Below are 21,006 nucleotides of genomic sequence, written 5' to 3'. Positions count from 1 at the left end.
AGCTACCTGGTGAGCCGGCCCAGCCGGCGGCGGCCTCGCTGGGGGCCAAGAGACGCGCAGGGCAGCCGCCGGCCCGACGGGAGCCATCGAGCCCTGCGCCCCTCAGCATGGGGGAGAGACGCTTCAAGTTCCTGCAGAGGCTCGCCTGCTGGGGCCGGGGCCACAAGTACCAGGCGCTGGGGAAGGACGAGGTGGAGACTTTGGTGAGTGTGGGCTCCCGGGAGGGACGAGACTTTGGTGAGTGTGGGCTCCCGGGAGGGACGCGGGACCTGACCACCGCCCCCAGACCCGGCCCAGACCCTGTCCTGGCGACCGCGCCCCTCCTCCGCCTGGCCTAGGAAGACGCAGTCCTCCTGGCAACGCGAGTTTCTTTACGCTCCGCAGACAGCCCATCTCGCTCAGGGGAAACCGAGGCCGGGAGGGGCGCACAACTAGGCAGTGAGCCTGCGGGGAACTTCACCCAGGGTTCTCTGATTTCAGAGAATTTCAATTCCTGTACTTCAGGCCCAGGCTGCTGCGTGGGCTTTTAAAATCTACTACTAAAGTTGGAAATAAACAGCAATATTAAAAAAAAAAAAAGTTGCCCAAATGTTTAGTAATAACAGTAGAAATCAAGCCGGGCGTGCTGGCCTTGTCATCCCAGCATTCGGGAGGCTGAAACAGGAGGATCGAGGTTCGCAGACAGCCTCAGCTACTTAGTGAGGTCCTCTGCAACTCAGTGAGACCCGGTTTCAAAATAAAGAATGGAAAATAGGGCTGGGGGTGTCGCTCAGAGGTAGAATGCCCCTGGGTTCCATCCCCAGCACTGTCCCCCCAAAATACTAGAAATTAAAGTGTCTACAAGAGGGTCCCCCAGCTGCGAATCACAGATCATCAATGCATTTATTTTAAATCACTACTCCAAGTTGTGTGCTGGCTTTGAACCTCCTCAGAACACGCTGGGATAAACCAGCAGGGTTCTAGGGCCCTGAGTTTCCCAAGGACCAAGTGTCCACGCTGTCAAGACAGCCCCTCTTGTGCCGGCCGCCTCTGGCCGCCAGGTGCCCCGGGGTGGCCTGTTCTCTGCAAGCAGGAGCTCAGCTCCGGAGCGCAGCCTGCCACCCAAACTGGGACTCCTGGAGCAGCCCCTGACTTCCTCAGGAGCAATGTGACCCTGCCGTGGCCTGCTGGCCGGTGAAGGAAAACCTCAAGGGGACAGTTATTTCTTAATGAAAAAAATCTGCTGAAAAATACTTTGAACGTTTATTTGATTTTTTTTTTCTCCTCCTAAAGAATGCCTGTAGTCAATACGTTCCGGTTGTGTGCTACTTAAATACTTGGCCATTTACAAAGAGTGCTCTAAGCCGGGCTTGGTGATGCACGCCTGTGATCCCAGTACTTGGGAGGCTGACAGGAGGATCGCAGGTTCAAGACCAGCCTCGGCAACTTGGCGAGACCCTGTTTCAACAGAGCGTCCTATAGCCCAGAGTTGGTGTGAGGATCCGGTGTTAGGACAGCGCGCCTACTCTCTCCCGGAGGACGCTGTAACTGTTTCCCGCGATGAGGCCCAGGAACGCTAATAGGATGTGGTGTTGGGGATGCAGCGCCATCGCTCTGCTTGGGTGCCGTGCGGCGCGTCCGCGGAAGGGCTCGCAGTGGCTTTGAGAACCCAGGTTGCCTGTCCTGCGTCACTTTTTCTATTTCTTATTTTCTTTCCATCTTTTGATTTTGGTGTCAGGTTGGGTATCTTCCACACATCCCTGACGTTCGTTGGTTGAGATCGGGTTTTCTAGGATGTCCAGGTGTGCAGGTGAGGGGGCAGCGTGCCCCGGTGGCGATGCTGGGGAGATGGGGATCTCTCTGGCAGGTGGACTTCATTCCTCCGGAGCTTGTCAAAAGGCTCAAAGGTCAGACAGGTCTTCGGCCTGGGGGAGAGTTCTGGACGGAAGCCAGTAAGCACAGGGGCAGGAGAAGGTGGGGGCTGCAGAGGGTCCCCCTCCCCTTGCCCTCCGGCTCCTTATCAGGTCTTGAGTGGTATCCCGGAGGGCCAGTGAGCCTCGGGCGTGTGATGATTTGGTGCTCAAGGGGTGTGCTGGCCACAAGGGCCGGCAGCCAGGATGCGCTGTCTCTATAGACGGCCTGTGCCAACCCAGAAAATAGAGTTAAAGGTGAATGGAGCCACGCGTGGTGGTGCACACCTGTAACCCCAGTACTTGGGAGGCTGAAACAGGAGGATCGCAGGTTTGAAGACAGCCTCAGCAACTTAGTGAGACCTTGTTGCAGAATTAAAAGATCTTTAAAACGGGATGTGAGTGTCGCTCAGAGGTAGAACACCCCTGCATCCGATCCCCAGTACCAAATAATAGTTTGTTTTGTTTTGTTTTGTTTTGTTGGTGGTACTGGGGTTCCTGGAAACCCTTCTACCTCCAGGCTACAGTCCCCAGACCTATATTTTATATATCTTTTATTTGGAAACAGGGTCTCTTAAGCCAGAGCGGCCGGCTTCGAGCCTGCGCAATCTTCCTGTCTCTGCCTCCCAAGCGCGGGGATGACAAGCGTGCGCCACCACGCCTGGCCCAAATAATAATTTTTAAAAAGGTGAACTGAGAGATGACCGTGTGAGACACCTGCTTATCGCCAGATCTATCCACGGCCCCGCCCCTTCTTTCTTACCCGTGTGCATCCTCTACGTGAATTCTTCCTCTTTCCAAAAAGTTTGGAAGAGACGCAGCGTCTGCTTGGACGGGTACTTCTCTAGCCTGTCTGTGTCTTTAATGAGCACTTAGTATACGCCCCATCCTGCTTCCTCTGCCTCCCGTCCGCTTGGCCGAGTTGGCCTGGCTGTAGCAGGACCTACTCCTGAGGACTTGCCGGCTCTCCTCGTGGGCCTTGTGCCTCCAGGTGACGTCTATGGCTGTCACGGGCTAGACCGGGACGCGGGGCTCGCAGGTGGCCTGCTCTCAGACCCACTGAGCACTGGCTGATGGCCAGTCTCACCAGGTGCTGGGGTGCGGGTATGCCCAAACGGTTCACGGGGGAGGCCGGCAGTCCACAGGAAACAAGAGACGCTTACAGTCCTGCGGCTCAACAGAGAACAAAGGGAAGACGGGCGGGAATGGGGACAGGTAGCCGAGACAGACACGCAGGGTCCCGGGTCAGAGGTACCAGCGCCTGGGTATAAGCTCAGCCCTCACGACGCCCACGAGGACTTGTTCTCGCTGCATTTCAGGGCAGTGAAGAGAAAGGTGTTTGGGATATCCCTTGATTTCATTAGTGGAAAAAGCTTCTCATAATCAAGCCAGGTGAGGTGGCGCACGCTGTAATCCCAGCACCTGGGAGGCTGAGACCGGAGGATCGCGGATTCAAGGTCAGCCTTAGCTACTTAGTGAGACCCTCTGCAGCTTAGTGAAAACTTGTTTCAAAATAAAAATGAAAAATAGGGCTGGGGGCGTGGCTCGGAGGTAGAATCCTGCTGGGTTCCATCCCCAGTACCACAAAAAAAGAAAAAGTTTCTCTCTGCTGCCTTGAATGTTGTTAAGAGAAAGGGTGAAACCAGACATTCCTGCTCCGGTGACTCAATGCCAGCTCAGGGGCAGCCGTCTCTGCCCCTCGGGGCTCCCTGTCCTCCCGCGGTAGGCTCGGCGCTCACTGCACCACCCACCTGGGCCCTCCAGAGCCAGCCCGGCTCCCATCAGGTGGACAGGCATGGTGGGCACCCATCAACCACCCAGGCTTGGGCACCTGCTGCGCCCAGGCGAGGGCTGCACCGTGCCGGATGTGAGGGAGTGGCACACGCCCGGCCCTGAGGGTGCCGGCCTGGCAGGCAGAGGTGGGCACAGAGTAGCACGTAGCAGGAGCTGGAGGAATGATGTTTAAGGCTCATAGGAGTGGCCAGGCCTGGCAGTACGTGGTGCGTGCCTAGAATTCCACTACTAGGGAGGCTGAGACAGGAGGAGCGCAGCTTTGAGACCTGACTCCGTAACTTAGTGAGACCCTGTTTCAAAGTTAAAAAAAAAAAAAAAAAGAGGGTTTTGGTAGTGGCTGGCGGGGGTTGGTGGAGAGTTCTGGGTGGAAGCCGGTGAGCACAGGGGGACAGGAGGACGGGTGACCCCCAGGGCCTTGTCAGGAGTCTGGGCTTCTCCCTACAGAGACAGGGACCCTTGGAGGGTTTACGTTGGGAAGAGACACTCATTCATTCAGAGCACATTACTAAAGCAGTTCACAACGGGATTTGGTTTTTATGGGATTGCTCTGGCTATGGGGAGAGCGTGAAGAGATGGGATTCCGGGGATTGGGCACACACACACGCACACGCACACACACATGCACACACACGTCACACTCACCCAGGAATTCTCAGTGTCTCTCAAAATGTAGCAGTCTGTGGACATCTTCTTAAGTAAGTGGACTGCAGCCAACACCCCTGCACTGTCTTAAATGACTTAAATTAGTATAAGATAAAATTTGTAATACAAATAGCTACCATGCTTACAACTCAACTATAGAAATAAATTTAAAATAAAATTATAAAAGGACAAAGGCCGTAGCGACCTTATTTTGATGTGACTGATGAGCTGTTACATGCAGCCAGTGACCTCGACGGCCAGGTGAGTTACGTCTTGATAACTGATGACTCCCCGTGAACTCATTTTGGGTGTGCTGTGTTCCCAGCGCTGGCAGAAACAGCCATCCGGCGGTGCTCGATGGGAGTGCAAACAGGCCGGCCTGCGAGCCTCAGTTTCCCTGCCTGTCCCATGACTGCCTTAAATGTCACCTGTAGGCACGCGGCCCAGGAGGAGACACAATCATGGGCCGTATTCGGAGTTAGGCCTCGGGAAACTTGAGAGCCCTTGACGGCGTGTCTGGGGTGGTACCCTAGCGACCGGTGCTCACGACCCCGCAGTTGCAGGGACCCCGAAGTTGAGCCCACGCGCCTGGTAGGGGCTGTGGCCTCACTCGAGGGGTACACTTTGAGGCTCACTGAGGGGGGCGCAGGCCTGTTCCCTTGACATGATATCAGAGCCCACAAGGAAACGAGAGACAGAGAGCCCCCAGGAAAAAAGCCTTTTATAACCTAATCTTGGAACAAGGTCTCCTAACTGCTTCCTCATTCTCTTCATCTGAGCAAATCTAGGTCCAGCCCACCCTGTGCTGGACGGGATTGCACAGCGGCGTGAATGCTGGGGGCGGGTGACGAGCGGCTGTCTCAGAGGAACCCTCCACAACACAGAAAGGAATATTCCCTAAATGAGATAATTCACTTTTGTGTGTGTGTGTGGAACTGGGGATGGAACCCAGGGGCATTGTACCTCCAAGTTATACCCCCAGCCCTATTTTTTTAGTCTTTTTTTGTTGTTGTTATTTATTTATTTATTTATTTATTTATTTATTTATTTATTTATTGCGGTACTGGGGATGGAACCCAGGGGCATTGTACCTTCAAGCTACACCCCCAGCCCTATTTTTTAGTTTTTTATTATTAATTATTATTATTATTATTGTTTGTGGTACTGGGGATGGAACCCAGGGCTTTCTACCTCCAAGCTACACCCCCAGCCCTATTTTTTAATCTTTTTATTTTTTGAAACGGGGTCTCACTGAGTTGCGAAGGGCCTCGCTAAGTAGCTGAGGCTGTCCGCAAACAGCGATCCTTTGGTCTCAATCTCCCAAACACTGGGATTGCAAGTGTGCGCCACCACACCCGGTGATAATTCACTTTAAAAAAAAAAAAAGCTGTCACACCTGCTGTGTCACCTGCCCAAAAGTCACCTGGTTTTGTGAGTGCTTCCGCCGAGTTCTAGTCTTTGCTTGAATTCTCAGTTTTCATCATGCTAGTGGTGGATGCCTGTCTACGTGTATACGTGTGGTGTGGAATGACAGGCAGGGCAGGAATTTGCTGGCGTAGACACTGGTACACCTGCTGGTGGGCAGCCTGCGGATGCCAGGCTCAAAGGCTGATGTTTGATAAACGCAGAAGTGGCTGATTCACCCGCAGAAAAGCAGAGCGGGAGCGCGCGAGTGTGCTTCGGCGTTTCTTCACCTGGCATTTACCCAGTGCCCATTGTACGACATACACGGCTTTTATATGCAAAGACTGCGGTTAGGCAAGGCGGCGCCTGCCTTCCAAGTGGCCACCCCTCTCTACCCATGGACATTTTATTTTATTGTTTATTTTATTTTATGTTTTGGCGGTACTGGGGGTGGAACCCAGGGGCTTTTTACCTCTGGGCTATGCTCCCAGACCTATTATTTTTTATATTTTATTTGGAAACAGGGTCTCACTAAGTTGCTGAGAGCCTCACTGAGTAGCTGAGGCTGGCTTTGAACCTGTGCGATCCTCCTGTCTCAGCCTCCCAACCTGGCACCCATGGGCATTTTAGACTCGACGCAGGGATTCCAGCACCCGGTGCCGTGTGATGACCTAGGCCTAGAGTGCGCTGTGGCCGCCGTCGCAGGTGTCTGTGCCAATCAGCCCTATCATTGAAACACATTCAAAGTGAGAAGGTTGCAGAGAACTCGAGGGCTGTCAAGAACAGGTCCAAAGGGGGCATCCTGGGACCAGGACCAGGGGCCACTGGGATGTGCAGGTCCCTGGGAAGGGGGACGGTGAGTGGCTGAGCTGCCCAGCCCCCCTCCCCTTCATGCACATCTCTGTCCCGCTGGACTTCCCGGACACTGCACGAATCACAAGTGCTATGGTTATTTTCAAGATGGAGACCATTGCCAGGCGTGGTGGCGCACGCTTGTAATCCCCGCGCTTGGGAGGCGGAGACAGGTGGATCGCGCTGGTTCGGAGCCAGCCTCAGCTGGCTTAAGAGACCCTGTTTCCAAATAAAAAAATATAAATAAAGTAGGTCTGGGAGTGTCGCCCAGAGGGAGAAGGGCTTCCAGGAACCCCAGTACCACCACCAAAAAAAAAAAAAAAAAAAAGATGGAGACCATGGAGCACTAAACCCGAGTGCAGTGTCCCCTCCTGGGCCAAGATCTCTGGGCAGCTCTGCTGCTTCGTGCCTGCACAGCTGGGCTGTCCACAGGCTCCAACTGAAGAGGAAAAGTAAGATTGACACTGACTCCGAGAAGTACTAGAGTCTCTTCCAAATGCGCTGGGCTCAACCTGGGCCGCCATAGTGGCTGGTATCCTGGCACCTGTGCCCCAAGCCACCGTAGTGACCTGCCAGAAATGGGCTCATTCAATCCTTGGCTGCTGAGACTTCCTGGGCTCGAGAGTTGAGGGCTCCCTGCAGACTCCCCCCTGCCGGGGGAGGCCGAGCGTCGCCCATGAATGCTCCCCTTGCTCCAGCAGCCCCCGCGGGGGAGGTTATTTTCTCACAACTCAGAATCCCACGGCCCCGAGCTGGAGGCCAGCACCCAGGTCAAGCCGCAGGCCGGGTGGGCTCCTCCCAGGCCCCTCTCCTTGGCTTACAGACCCAACTTCTCCCCTGTCCCCACAAACATGTCTGTGTTCTGAGCACCTCTTTTTTTTCTGTACTGGGGATGGAACCCAGAGGCATTTGACCTCCGAGCTACACCCCCAGCCTGATTTTTTGTTCTTTATTTAGAAACAGGGTCTCACTAAGTAGCTGAGGCTGTCCTGGAACCATGGTCCTCCTGTCTCAGCCTCCCGAATGCTGGGATTATAAGATGCCCACCACGCCCGGCTGAGCTCCCCTTTTTATAAGGACCCCGGTTGGGTTGGGCTGGAGCCCACCCTACTGGCCCGATTTCGCTCGCTCAGCTTTGCGCAGGTACACCCCAAGGCTGGGGTTGGGGCTGCCCCGTAGAAGCAGAGGGTGGGCCCATGACACCCAGCTCCTTGAAGCAAACATCCCAGGGTATTTCTTTCCTGGGGAGCTGTGGCCGCTCCGAGGAAGCACGCGGTTTCCACAGCTGTCACAGAGCCCTTGATGTGGAGTGGAAGCCCCCGCCTGCCCCGTCCCCAGTGGGCAGTGTAGCTGTGGGGTGCTGCCAGCAGCGCCATCTTCTCAGGGACCTTCGTCGACTTGCTGGCGGGTGAGCCCGGCAAATCACGCGCGGTTTGGCCCAGTGTGGAACTCAAGTGCAGACGGGGAAGCGCCCGAGGCTCATGGTTCTGGAAACTGAAGGAGACTCGAGCCTTCCAGAAACTTCCAGAACCAAGGCAGGCCCACCATCTTTGAATGTCCGTCCAACCAGACTGAGCCCGGTGTGCTCACTTGGGGGCCGGGCCACGTGGCTTAGAGCTTGGGAAGCCTCAGCACGTGGACGTTTCTCGGCTGGGAGAACTGCAGCCCTAGACGTCGACTTCTCCGTCCCAAATCCATCCTGCAGCTGGGCACCCTCTTGCTGACCCTGGGGGAAAGAGAGCGCGCCAACACTGGGCCTGCTAGGTGGGCTTGGGCTCGCGAGGCGATTACAGTTGTGAGTAATTAAGACTTAGGCCTGGTGAAGGCGAGCAAGATGGGGCAGTCTAGCGACCAGAGGCGAGAGGGCTGTTGGTGGCAATCCTGGGGCAGTCCCAGAAGGCTTCCTGGAAGAGGTGGCGGGGCTTTGGAGAACTGAGACCAGCACTTGAGCGCCACGCTCCCTGCATTTGTTCTTTTTAACTCTATCGGGCAGATTTTTCTCACACCCCGGAGCCGACAGAGTGGCCTGTAGGAGAGTTCAGGGAAGACGAGCCGGGCTCCCTTCTCTGTGAGCTGAAAGGTATCAAGTACCTTTGATCTGGGCGTCAGATCTGAAAGGTATCAGATCTTCGATCTGGCCTTCCGGAAACTCTATAACGAGCTGGTCTCCTGGGGCAGCTCCTCAGTGCGTTTCCCCACGCGTCTCACCGGGCGGCTCTCCCTGGGCCCCTGTGGGGCCTGTGGACTAAGCCTCCCTCACCCCGTCACGATGCCGAGGACGCTCGTGATGATTTCTGGTGGAGCCCAGGAGCATTCTACCTCTGAGCTCCATCCCTGCCCTGTTTTATTTTATTTCATTATTTCTCTGTGGCACTGGAGATTGAACCCAAAGGTATTCTACCTTCGAGCTATACCCCCAGCCCAATCTTTTTTCTTATTTGGAAACAGCGTCTTGCCAGGTTGCAGAGAGTCTCACTACTCGCCGAGGCTGTCCTGAAACCCGCAATCCTCCTGTCTCAGCCTCCCAAGCACAGGGATCACGGCTGCGCACCATCACACCCAGCTCTATTTTATTTCTTATTTTGCAACAGGGTTTCACTGAGTTGCTGAGGGTCTTGGCTAAATTGCGGAGGAGGCTGGCCTCGAACCTGCCATCATCCTTTCTCTGCCTCCCGAGCACTGCGATGGCAGGCTCACCACCACACCCAGCTGGGACGTTGAGTTTGAGTGGTCGTGTGCCTTTGCTTATCACTGAATTCTGCTAACATTAGCAGCTTTGTGTCTACTGACTCCCGTGAACCGGGATACATTTGTCTTTCCTTCCGTCCCTTTCTTTAGGCCCCATCTTTCCCTTTATAAACTTGTTTTAATTTTCTGTGAGCCACAGCTACAGATTTGCACCATGTAAAATTCCTCCTCAGGTCCCCGTGGTCCCCTGTGGCCCCGGCTCCTCATTGGCTGGGGTGGGAGGAGGGAGGGGAGCCCCTGTTTGCGCCTGCTAGTTGGTGGTGAGACATCATTTAGGGGCCCCCTGGCTCCTGTTTCAAGGCAGCTCTTAAGAGGCTGTGAGGTTGCGGTCAAGAATAAAGGTCTCTCCAGGCATGACGGCGCACACCTGTAATCCCATTACACGGGAGGCTGAGATAGGAGGATCATAGGTTCAAGGCCAGCCTCAGCAACTTAGGGAGTCCCTCAGCAATTTAGCAAGACCCTATTTCCAAATAAAAAGTTAAAAAAGGACTGAAGGTGTAACTCAGAGGTAGAAGGACCCTGGGTTCAATCCCCAATCCCTGCCTTCCAAATAAAAATAAAAAAGACCCAGGGTCTGGCCCAGGCTGCCTGGATACGGATTCCAGTCCTGCCCCTGCCCGCTGTGGGGCCTGTCCTCACTCTGTGCAATGGGGTAGAAAGTGTACGTGGGTCAGAGGCGCGTGCACAGGAATGATTCAGTTTATATAAACCGTTTAGAACAGCATCTGAGTGCCATAGTTACTGTTTAATTATAAGTAATCGTTGATAATGAAAGCGATTACCCAGCTACAGCGGTATCATTTCTCTAACCCGCGTGGGTTGCCCAGAACTCTCTCCCACCGTCCCTCCGGCCCCGCCCTGGCCCTGCGGTATCATAGAATAAGCCTTTGACGGCCAGGCCGTGGCATTCAACCATCCAGTGCTGGAGGCTTCCTTCTGAAAATGCGTAGAACAGCGTTGTAATGTGCGTGTGCAGTTAACACCGCTTCTCTTGAACCCTTAAAGAATCCCTGCAAAAGCCTGGTGTGGTGGCTCGCGCTTGACATGCCAGCACTTGGGAGGCTGAGACAGGAGGATCGCAGGTTCAAAGCCAGCCTCAGCTACTTAGTGAGGCCCTGTGCAACTCAGTGAGGTCCTGTTTCCAAATAAAAAATAGGACTGGGGGTGTCGCGCAGAGGTAGAATGCAGAGGTAGAATGCCCTTGGGTTCCATCACCAGTACCAAAAAGAAAAAAAAAAAGAATCCCTGCAGAAAGTCAGCGTTCAGAAAGTTCTCACAGTTCTGACAGGAGTTGGGGCCCATGTCTGCCTGAGTTTGAAGCATGAGAGCTCTCTCTTCTCTTCTCTTCTCTCCCTCCCCCCCTCCTCCCCTTCCCCCCTCCTCCTCCTTTCTCTCTGTCTCTTTCTGAGCATGGAACCCAGGACTTTTTGCTTGCCAGCCTCTGTTCTTCTCTGTTCACATTTCGCACAAAGCACCTCCCTCCCCGCTTTAGGATCATCGTTACTGACTCAGCTCACACAGGCCCAGGTGGCTCCCGGCCAGGCGACCTGCGCAGCAGCCCCGCCATAGTGGGGTCAGAGGTGCCCGCAAGATGACCTCGGTCTTGCAGGGAGAGCCAGGTGGGCTCCCCAGAGCCCCAGGAGGGCCTTGCCCACAGAGGCAGCCTCAGAGAGGGCAGGCAGGAGGCCGCAGCAGGCGAGGTGTGCCACCCGGGGGTGGTGGAGTCCAGCCCAGGCCTTGCTCAAGAACAAACATGCGCTATTTTCTTGGGGCCACTGTCCGTGACATCCTGGGTGCAGCTCAGTGGCTCTGCTGCTTCCTGCTGCTTGGGCTACGAGCAGATCTTGCAAAAGCCAGCCCTGAGTTCCCCAAACGGAGTGTGATTGGTGACCTGGAGCCCAGCTCTGTATCTGAGAGGCCGGGCGGAGGGACCAGCGGCCGGATCCTCACTCGCCACCCGCCGTGAGCTCTCAGCTCCCGGGCCTCCGTCATCCATCAGCAAGGTGGGTTTTGGTCAGACTGGGAAGGCATGTAGGCAGAAGGCCAAGCAGCCACGGCTGGGCCGTAGCTGCTTGATAAATGTCAGTGGAACCGAGTCCAGGCCTGAACCTAGCAGGAGCGCACAGGAGGAATGGTTTAAACTCGCTTCCCCGGGTCCCCCTCGCCTGTCCACACTTGGCCACGCGGCTCTCGCACTTGGACATACATTGCAGGCAAAGTACTCCATGCCCCCATCCCCGGTATGAAGACGTTCCTCTCTAGCCACGGCGGAGCCCTGAGATACACAGGGCCTCCCTGCCGGAGCCAGCCGGCAAAAGTACGGGTTCCGAAGAGAGGCCTGAGGATGAAAGAATTCAATTCTAAGAATTTAATTCAAAGAACATTTAGTTTAAGCACGGAAGGATGGCCAGTCCACTCCCGGGTTGATATCTCTACTGGCCGATCCCAGGTCTATCTCTCCCGTCCTATTTATACAGTTCCAGGTCAATCAACCCCTCACGCCATCACCACCTGTGCGCGTAACGGCCAGGTCAATCAACCCCTCGTGCCATCACCACCTGAGCTTCCCTCAGACCTTTTACTTTGAACTTTCCATGACCCCAAACCTTACTGACTCTGAGCAAAGGACAGTCAGAAGTATTCTTTTAGGGGAAAACCTTAATGGCTCCCCATACCTCCCCCCACCCACAGACTGTCCACACGTTCCTGGGGAGGGCAGAAAGACCCAGCCCCGGTCCGGAGCCAGAGGGTCCCGTGTCTCCCCCCGGCCTGTGTGGAGTGGCTCCTTAGTGCCCCCTGACCTTTCATGTCCTTGATGCCCCGGAAGATTCCAGGCTCACAATGTTGTGGACGGTCCCTGGCGGGGTTGGGCTGTGCGCTTCTGGAGGGCCCCTGGTAGGTGGTTCGTGTCCGGCTCCGTGCCCGGTGTCAGGAGCCCGAGAAGCCATTTGTCCCACCAGCGGTGGCAGCCGCTCTGTCTCCTTAGTTGGTGGCGTCGTCAGGTTTCTCCTCTGCAGAGCGAGACCGTCCCCTCGGTGTTAAGTATTTCCTGGAGGGACATTCGAGAGCCCATCCGTATTCGCGTCCCGCTCCCTGGGTACCCGCATGCCCGCAACAGTGACCACCTCAGCATCGCTGAATGGGCCCCGAGCCCATCGTCCTCAAGCCGCTGGTGTGTCCACGAGGATCGGCAGCTCCGCTCTCCCCCGTCGATGGAACCCTTCGTTCAGGCACGTCAGCGTGCACACGTGGATTCCCACCCGATTAGGATCGTCAGCAGCCGGGCGTGGTGGTGCACACTTGTAATCCCAGCATTTGGGAGGCTGAGACCAGAGGATCGCAGTTCGCAGACAGCCTCAGCTACTCAGTGAGACCTGGTTTCAAAATAAAGACTAAAAATAGGGCAGGGAGTGTAGCTTGGAGGTCGAATGCCCCTGGGCTCCATCCCCAGACCCCACCCCCGAAAAAAAACATTCCAGCAGCCATATAAGTCACCATCTATTCAGATCGGGCCGTGGGCCCCTCCTGGAGCTCCCAGGCCCTCTTGAGCATGTCTCTACTTTTAGAGATAAGAAGAAATTCTAGGTTTACTTTGTACCTTCCTTGTTCCTCTTGGAAGCACCAAGCTCTCCCAAGATCCTTGTCATTTTATTTTATATAATGGGGATTAAACTCAGGGGCATTCTACCTCCAAGCTACACCCTTAGCCCTTTTTATTTTTTAGTTTTGAAACAGGGTCTCTCTCAGTTGCCGAGGGTCTTGCTAAGTTGTGGAGGCTGATCTCAAAACCATGATCCTCCTGTCTCAGCCCCCAAGTGCTGGGATTACTGGTGTGTGTCACCTTGCCCGGCTTCACTGGTGCTTTCTGCTGGAGGAACCGTGTTTACACCTGAGGGTGTGTTGCTAGGTTCTCTTCTGTTGACACGCCCTCACTGCTAATGGGATGCCGTGGCTCCCAGCCCCTCTCAGGGGAGGCTGTGTGTGCACACTGTCAGGTCTGTGTTTAGTTTTGTGCCTATATGTGTGTTTAATGTTCTATCTGTACATATATAAAACCACAGATTCCAACCCAGTAATTACCACCAAGTCCTTGCCAGCCCCTGTGCACAGCAGCTGCACTTACCATCTGGGTAGTTCCTGATTGCTCAACCTCCTCCCCTGGGCAACTCCCTGTGGGTCCCCAGGTACGCCCGGCCAGCTGCCTCCTCCCACTGAGGACACCACCAAGCAAAACTCTCTCCCTCTGTCTGTCTGTCTGTCTGTCTGTCTGTCTGTCTGTCTCTCTCTCTCTCTCTCTCTCTCACACACACACACACACACACTGTCTGTCTGTCTGTCTGTCTGTCTGTCTGTCTCTCTCTCTCTCTCTCTCTCACACACACACACACTGTCTGTCTGTCTGTCTGTCTGTCTGTCTCTCTCTCTCTCTCTCTCTCTCTCTCACACATACACACACACACACACACACACACGATATCATTCTTCCAGGGACCAGAAGAGACCCCGGACGCCCCTCTTGACCCGTGGCTGACAGCCAAGGGGCCTCACCTCATAGCACCCAGCCACACGGTGGAAGAAACCGAGGCCACCAAGGGGTTTGCCGAGCGGCACTGGCAGGTGGGCTGAGGCGGTGAAAGTAGAGCCCAGAGCAGGTGGACAGCCTGCCCGCACTCCCTCCGCCCCGTTGGCTACATTTAGAATTATTGTCAATTTGAGAATTGAACCCAGAGGCAGTCTACCTCTAAGCCTCACCCCAACCCTATTTTTTAAACAATTTTATCTATTTTGGGGGGGGGGGTACTGGGGATGGAACCCAGGGGCCTTCTACCTCCAGGCTACACTCCCGACCTATTTTCCCCAACCCTATTTTTACCTTTTATTTATTTATTTTTGGTGCTACTGGGGTTCCTGGAAACCCTTCTACCTCTGGGCTACACTCCCAGACCTATTTTTATATTTTTACTTGGAAACAGGGTTTCTTAAGCCAGCGCGGCTGGCTTCGAACCTGCGCCATCCTCCTGTCTCCGCCTCCCAAGCGCGGGGATTACAAGCGTGCGCCACCACACCTGGCTCTACCTTTTATTTTGAAGCAGGATCTCACGAAGTGGCTAAGGGTTAGAGTTTCGCTAAGTTGCTGAGGGTTAGAGTGATCCTCCTGTCTCAGCCTCCCAAGGCTTTTTCTTTTTAATACTAAACAATCCTGGAGCAGGCCGGGTATGGTGGTGCAGGCCTAGGGTTTCAGCTATGGGGGAGGCTAAGGCAAGAAGTTGGAAGTCAGCCTGGGCAATCTAGGGAGACCCTGTCTCGAAAATTAAAAACATAAAAAGAGTGGGGGATGTAGCTGAGTATTTGAGCGCCCCGGGCTCAATCCCCAGTACCACCACAGACAGACACTCTCCTGCGTTCACTGGCAACTCTCTCTCCCCTTTCCTCCTTGGTCTTGAGCCCAGCAGAGGCTAGGCACCTGCCAGAGGCACCCAGGACCGGCCTCCCTTGGCTGCCGCCTGCACCCAGCACGCCCCTGGCCGCGGCGTCTGCACACGCCATTCCCCTCTGCCCTTTCCTGCCCTCGTTAATGGATTCTCCAGCACCTCTGCCTCTCTGCCCGCTCCCTCCCTGTCCTTTGGGTTTTCCAGCACCCCGACCTTGAGACCTTGCAGGCAGCCCCACTCAGGGCCCTGTGCTCCATCCCCCCCACAGCATTTTCCAGCACCTTCTATTTGCACACACTACGTGGGACACTCAGGACTGAGTCACATAGCCCAGTGCAGGATTCAGCGAGTGAGCAGGTGGTGGCCATAGGGTGGCGAGTCCTGGGACTTGAGGGGCTCAGAGAGCCAACTCCCTGCCTGGGACACATGGGTAGTAGCTCCCCCTGCTGCTGCCACCAAGTCTGTGGTGGCTTAAAACAGCACCCAAGCCAGGTGCGGTGGCACACACCTGTAATCCCAGTACTTGGAAGGCTGAGACAGGGGGGTCACAGGTTCGAGGACAGCCTCAGCAAGTAGTGAGACTCTCATGAGCCTAGTGAAACCCTGTTTCAAAATAAAATTTAAAAAAATATGGCCGGGCGTGGTGGCGCACGCTTGTAATCCCCGCGCTTGGGAGGCAGAGACAGGAGGATCGCGCAGGTTCGAAGCCAGCCACGCGCGCTGGCTTAGGAGACCCTGTTTCCAAATAAAAATGTAAAAATAGGTCTGGGAGTGTAGCCCGGAGGTAGAAGGGCTTCCAGGAACCCCAGTACCACCAAAAAAAAAAAAAAAAAAATAGCCGGGCGCGGTGGTGGTGCACGCCTGTCATCCCCACACTGGGGAGGCGGAGACAGGAGGAGCGCGCAGGTTCAAAGCCAGCCGCGCTGGCTTAGGAGACCCTGTTTCCAAATTAAAAAAAAAAAAAAAGTATCAAATAGGTCTGGGACTGTAGCCCGGAAGTAGAAGGGATTCCAGGAACCCCAGTACCACCCCCCCCCAAAAAAATAGGGCTAAGGGTGTAACTCAGTGATAAAATGCCCCCCCGTTCAATCCCCAGTACCACACAAAAATCAAAACAAAAACCAAGGAGTGTGCAAGTGTTACCCGAGTGTCCTGGAAGACAGAAGGCCAGCCGGCCTCCCCAGGCCACGGGGAGGTGTGGGTGGGCTGCTTCCTCCTGGAAGCTCCAGGATTGCGCCTGTCCCTGCTCTCTCCTCTGTCTGGAGGCCACCGTGTTCTTGGCTTCTGCCCCCTTCCTCGGTCTTCAAAGCCAGCACACATACCCCCGCCCCCCTCCCCATCGCACGTCTCTGCTCCTGCCTCCCTTTTATACGGACCCAGTGATGACTTTGCCCCTGAATCCAGACCCCCTCTCCCATCTCAGCATCTTCCACTTAATCTCGGCGCCAAAGTCCCCCTTGCCGCACCAGGCAACATGGCTTCCACATTCAGCACTAGCACGGGCACATCCTTAGGGGCAGGGGCTCATCAGTCAGGCTTGGCTTATCACGCCCCCCACCGTGCCCCTGCTCACCTGCAGAGTCTATACCTCTCGTGTCTGCAACACAAAACCCACGCAGAATTCTTCTCGTGTTTCCTGGTGTGGTGACGGAGAGGACTCAGCGTGGCGCTGGCCTGTCTGGCCATTTCTCCACCTGGGAGATGGTTGAGGACTGCCCCCGCTCCCAGGGGCCGCGGCGACGAGGCATGAGGCTTTCTACTTCGAGTGTGTCTGATGTCAACACAGTTGTGGCGTTAGTACCATATAGGCTGGGACAGAGGTGACGCTTTATGGTCATGATGATCCTGAGCCGGTCTTGGCCAGCCCTGTACTGAGCCATCTCGAGACTGGCCCCAAACCTGCCCTCCTCCCATCTCAGCCTTCTGGGTCCTGAGTTTACAGGCGGGAGCCACCATGCCCAGCCCGATTCTAGAAGGACTTTGGGCACCTGCTGCCTGAAGCTCCATCTCCCACATCTCCTGTAGGAAGCAGAAGGAATCTCCCCCTGCTGGGTCCCCCCCCCCCCGTACTTGGTTTCTCTCTCCACCAAGATGGGGCCCTGTTGAGTAGGTCTGAGAATATCTTCTAGGCCAGGCATCCCCCCACTCAGCTTTGGATGCATATGAAATGTCCTGGGGCCTTTGATCCCAATGGCTGGTCCCCAGGCTGGTGACGGAGCTCAGCAGGTGTATTTTCAGAGGAAGCAGTGGCACCTCCGGGTTCATCTGGATTTCCCAGAGAACTTGTCAAAACACAGATCACCGGTTCATCCCAGAGCCCCTGAGGTGTCAGGTCCAGGATAAGGCCAGAGATTCTGCGTTTCCGACAAACTGCTGAGGCTACTGGTCTGCGGCCCACACTGTGAGACCCACTAAACAACTGAGGCGACAATTCACAGATGTGCGTCCTAGGAGAGATGGGTGCCGGAGTTGCAGAGAGAGGGGGGCTCTGTTCTGGGTGGGGCTCATTTACTCCTGTACCTCCAGGGCCACCTCCTTGGTAAGGACTGAGCTGGGGCACTCTGCCTCTGAGCAACACTACCAGCCCTTTTTACTTTTTATTTTGAAACAGGGTCTCACTAAGTTGCTGAGACTGGCCCCGAACCTGCCCTCCTCCCATCTCCGCCTTCCGGGTCCTGAGTTTACAGGCGGGAGCCACCGTGCCCAGCCAGTGCTACCTCCGGATGAAGCTGCCTGGCTGCACTTGGGTTGCTGTCACCCCGGCCCTGTTCCTCTCGCCGTCCCTCAGACGACGGCAGCACCGGCATCTTGAGATTCTGGAGGGGCCGGACTTCTCTCTGCTGAGAGTAGCTGAGGCTGTCCGCGAACCGCGATCCTTCTGTCTCAGCCTCCCCAGTGCTGGGATTACAAACGTGCGCCACCATGCCCGGCTCAGTGACTAACTTTAAGTCCATGCAGATTCCCTGTAAGATTTCTCCCACGAGTGTACTGAAAGTCGCTGGCTGCTGACCTGGAGCTCAGAGGCGACTGGGTGCTGGGGACCCCTGTTTGCTCACCCCCGGCTCACTGGGGCCTCGGCGTGTTCTGAGCACCTGGAGCGAGGACCTGGCTGTCCCCATCTCTCTGCTTGCTACTTCCCAGTGCCAGGCTCTGGGCCCAGAGCTTCCTTATCCCCTGTGTCTTTGCTGTTATGACCCCACTCTCCGGAGGAGGAAACGGAGATGTGGAGGATGTTTTAGTAGATATCTTCAAGAAGTCTGCGGCTGTCTGAGGCCTCTGACAGCAAAGAGATCCCTGGGGTCTTAGCAAGCGTTTCAGATGAAGCAAATCCCCAGAGCTGGACAGAAAGGGAGGAAAGCCAAGCCGGCGCTGCAAGGCTGTCTGCCCGGAGGCCCCTGTCCACTGCGCCCCCGCTCAGCCAGCTGCTTGTCAGCAGGGGCCACATCTGTCTCCTTGGGGCTCAGAGACTCCGCTCCCCCACCAGCCCCAACGTCCCACAGAGGTCTCTCCGCTGCAGACAGTACCTCGAGGGTCACAAAGAGGCCCAGAGACACGCATGTGTGGTTCCGTTTATATGAACTATGCGGAATAGTTGATCCTCAGAGACAGACAGTGACTTGGTAGCTGCCAGGGGCTGAAGGAGGGGACGGGGAGTGACTGACCGTGGAGCAGTAAGTGTAGGCACGGTGGCCTCTGTGCCAGCCGTGTTTAAGAGCATCGCTTTGGTCTTGACAGCAGCTGGAGTCTGTGCAGGTGTTTCTGCGCGTGGGCCCATGTGATGTTTTAGGTCTCTCTGAATGCTACCTGAGTGTGCAGCTGTGGCCAGGAGGGAGCAGCAGGACCCAGAGCAGCAGAGGGGGGCAGGCGCCACTCTGCCTTCTGGTCGTGGGGCACCATGAGAGGCAGCCCCCCAAAACCGGTGTGGTGGGCAGGCGATGCTTGGGATTGGGGGAAGAGGAAAGAGGAATTTGCCATCTTTCCTCCAGCTAAAGGAAGAGGTTAGGCAACCCCTCTCTGCTCTTCCTCCTTTCCAGTTCCCAATAACCACAGGAAGAGGAAAAGATGATTATCGTGTCCTGGGTATCAGAATACTAGGAAATGTTGCAGAAACACCTATCTTGCCCTGATTCTGAGATCCCTCCCACGGCCATCCTAAGCCTCAGGTGGGACACATGGCTCTCCACAGGGGACTCAGACTCCCAGAGCCTGGCTGTGTCTCCCCCTGGGTCTTTTCTTGGGGTATTTAAAATGTCTCATAGAGCCAGGCTGTGATACCACCTATTGCCCGCTAGAGGCACTCTCCACACTGCGACAGATCCTGGGCAGAGACTCCTAGGAGTTGTTCAAGGGTCTAAATGTGGACTTTGTTACACTGCTTGGTCAGTCCGGCAAGTTCCAATTCTGTTAATTAAGTTTGCTTAAAAACAGATGCATCAGTAATATCCAGTGATCGGAAACAACCCAACTGTCTCTCATCAGGAGAACGGACAAGCGAATTGTGATCTGCTCCTGCGTGGTGGAATACTATGCACTCACGGAAATCAGGGAGCGGGTGGTACACGTGACGCCATGCGTGAATCTTACTAACGGTGTTGAAGAAGGAAGCCAGGCACACAAGGGTATACTCGTGACCTGTCGCCCATCGGTAGTGTCCACGCCCCAACAAAGCCAGCCTATGGGGATAGAGAGAGCGATAGTCCTCTCCCTCCCGGTGGGTGGGCAGTGTGGGAGAGCTTCCAGGCCAGTACCGTCTGTCTCCTGAGGTGGAGGCTGGTTGTGTGGGGTAGTGTAAGAGAATTCAGGCTCTGCACTTAGGATATGCACTTTTCGTCTGTATATTGCAAATTATTTTATTTGTCACTTTGGTACTGGGAATTGGACCCAGAGGCATCTGACCTTTGAGCTCTACTCCTCACCCAATCCTATTTTATTTTTTATTTGGAAACAGGGTCTCTCTATGTTACAGAGGGCCTCGATGAGTTGCCGAGGCTGGCCTTGAACCTGCTACGATCCTCCCGTCTCAGCCTCCCAAGTCCTGGGATCACGGGCATGCCCGCCACACCTGGCTTGAATGTGGTACTTCAGAAAGACCGTACGAGGCCTCCGCTGGCTTACCAACAATGGCGCTCTCTTCACAGATTGACGAGCAGTATGAGCTGAAGGCCATCGAGAAGGAGAAGGCGGTGGTGGCGCTGCCACCCAAGGAAGCGTGCCGATGCCACCGGGAGGACTTGGCCAGCGCGTTCCACGTAAGAGCTGAACTTGTACCCGGCGCCCACTGCCACAAGGTCTTTGGATTAAGAGAAAGCAACACAAAGTCCCCCAAAACGCCTTCGATTTCTGCGTCGTAACTCTTGTTATCCCTGTCGGAAAGGACCATTCCCAGGTAGAATCATGGGTGCTATTGCCGCAGAGCTAACCTCCGCTGGGCCCTCCCCGGAGGCCAGGTAGCCTTCTTCCTGGGCCTCCATCTGCAGGTGAGGACACGGAGGCAGAGAGAGAGGGGTGACCCTGCAGTTAGAAGGAGCAGCCCACGGTCCTTCCAGGAGTTCTGGGGTTACAGCTCCGATTCTTAGGCACCTCCCATTCCCACCCTTTTTTTTTTTAAATATACTTTTCTTGGTGCTTTGCGACCACACATCCATTGAGTTTTAGTGTGCTAGACACCTGCATGCACACGGCACCTGGTGCCTGTCCCCAAATCCCACCCGCTCCCTTCTCCACCCTGAATATTGAAACTGGTATCGATAGCTTCACGAAAGGACCTGGGGTTGTTTGAACTGCTTTATTCACCCATTTTCCCTCCCTTCCGGCCGCTCTCCTCATTTATACCCGTCTCTTCTGTTTCTCATTTCTATGTAGCGCCCACACATGAGAGAAAGCACACGGCCCTTCACATTTTGAGACTGGCCGGGCTTGCTTAGCAGAATACTCACCCACAGAATTGCCAGTTACTGAAACCAAGTTTCCCCCAGGTTCCCCGGGCAGATTGGAATCCCCGGACAGCACAGACAGGAATCAGCCCCTTCCTGGAAGCCCGCCTCGGGGGCTGCGGGCAGGCTGCCTCTGGGCCTTGCATTTTCTTTACTTAGAATACCCCGCAGACATAAAAAAAAAGCGCGTGTGCGTGCGCATGCGCAACCCACCACACCTTGAGAAACGAAAGAAAATTCCAGTAATAAAAAAAAAGCACATGTCACAATTCCGAGGAATTGGAAATGGAGGCTTGAGGCAAGTCTCCT

At 55.2% G+C, this 21,006-nt stretch overlaps 1 protein-coding gene across 1 annotated transcript in view; it reads left to right on the top strand.

Moving 5' to 3' along the window:
* Positions 1-107: 107 nt before the first annotated feature.
* Positions 108-21,006, top strand: part of ATP2C2 (ATPase secretory pathway Ca2+ transporting 2) — a gene marked incomplete at both ends in the record, with an annotated part of 62,287 nt that continues 41,388 nt past the window's right edge. Inside the window, 2 exons of the mRNA XM_080703455.1 lie at positions 108-203; positions 19,903-20,013. Coding sequence (XP_080559581.1) covers positions 108-203; positions 19,903-20,013 — 207 coding nt within the window. The remainder of the gene's footprint in view (positions 204-19,902; positions 20,014-21,006) is intronic.

Source organism: Muscardinus avellanarius, assembly GCF_963383645.1.
Source record: "Muscardinus avellanarius genome assembly, chromosome: 10".
In the NCBI taxonomy this organism is placed as follows: Eukaryota; Metazoa; Chordata; class Mammalia; order Rodentia; family Gliridae; genus Muscardinus; species Muscardinus avellanarius.
This window is presented reverse-complemented; position numbering and strand designations above follow the sequence as displayed.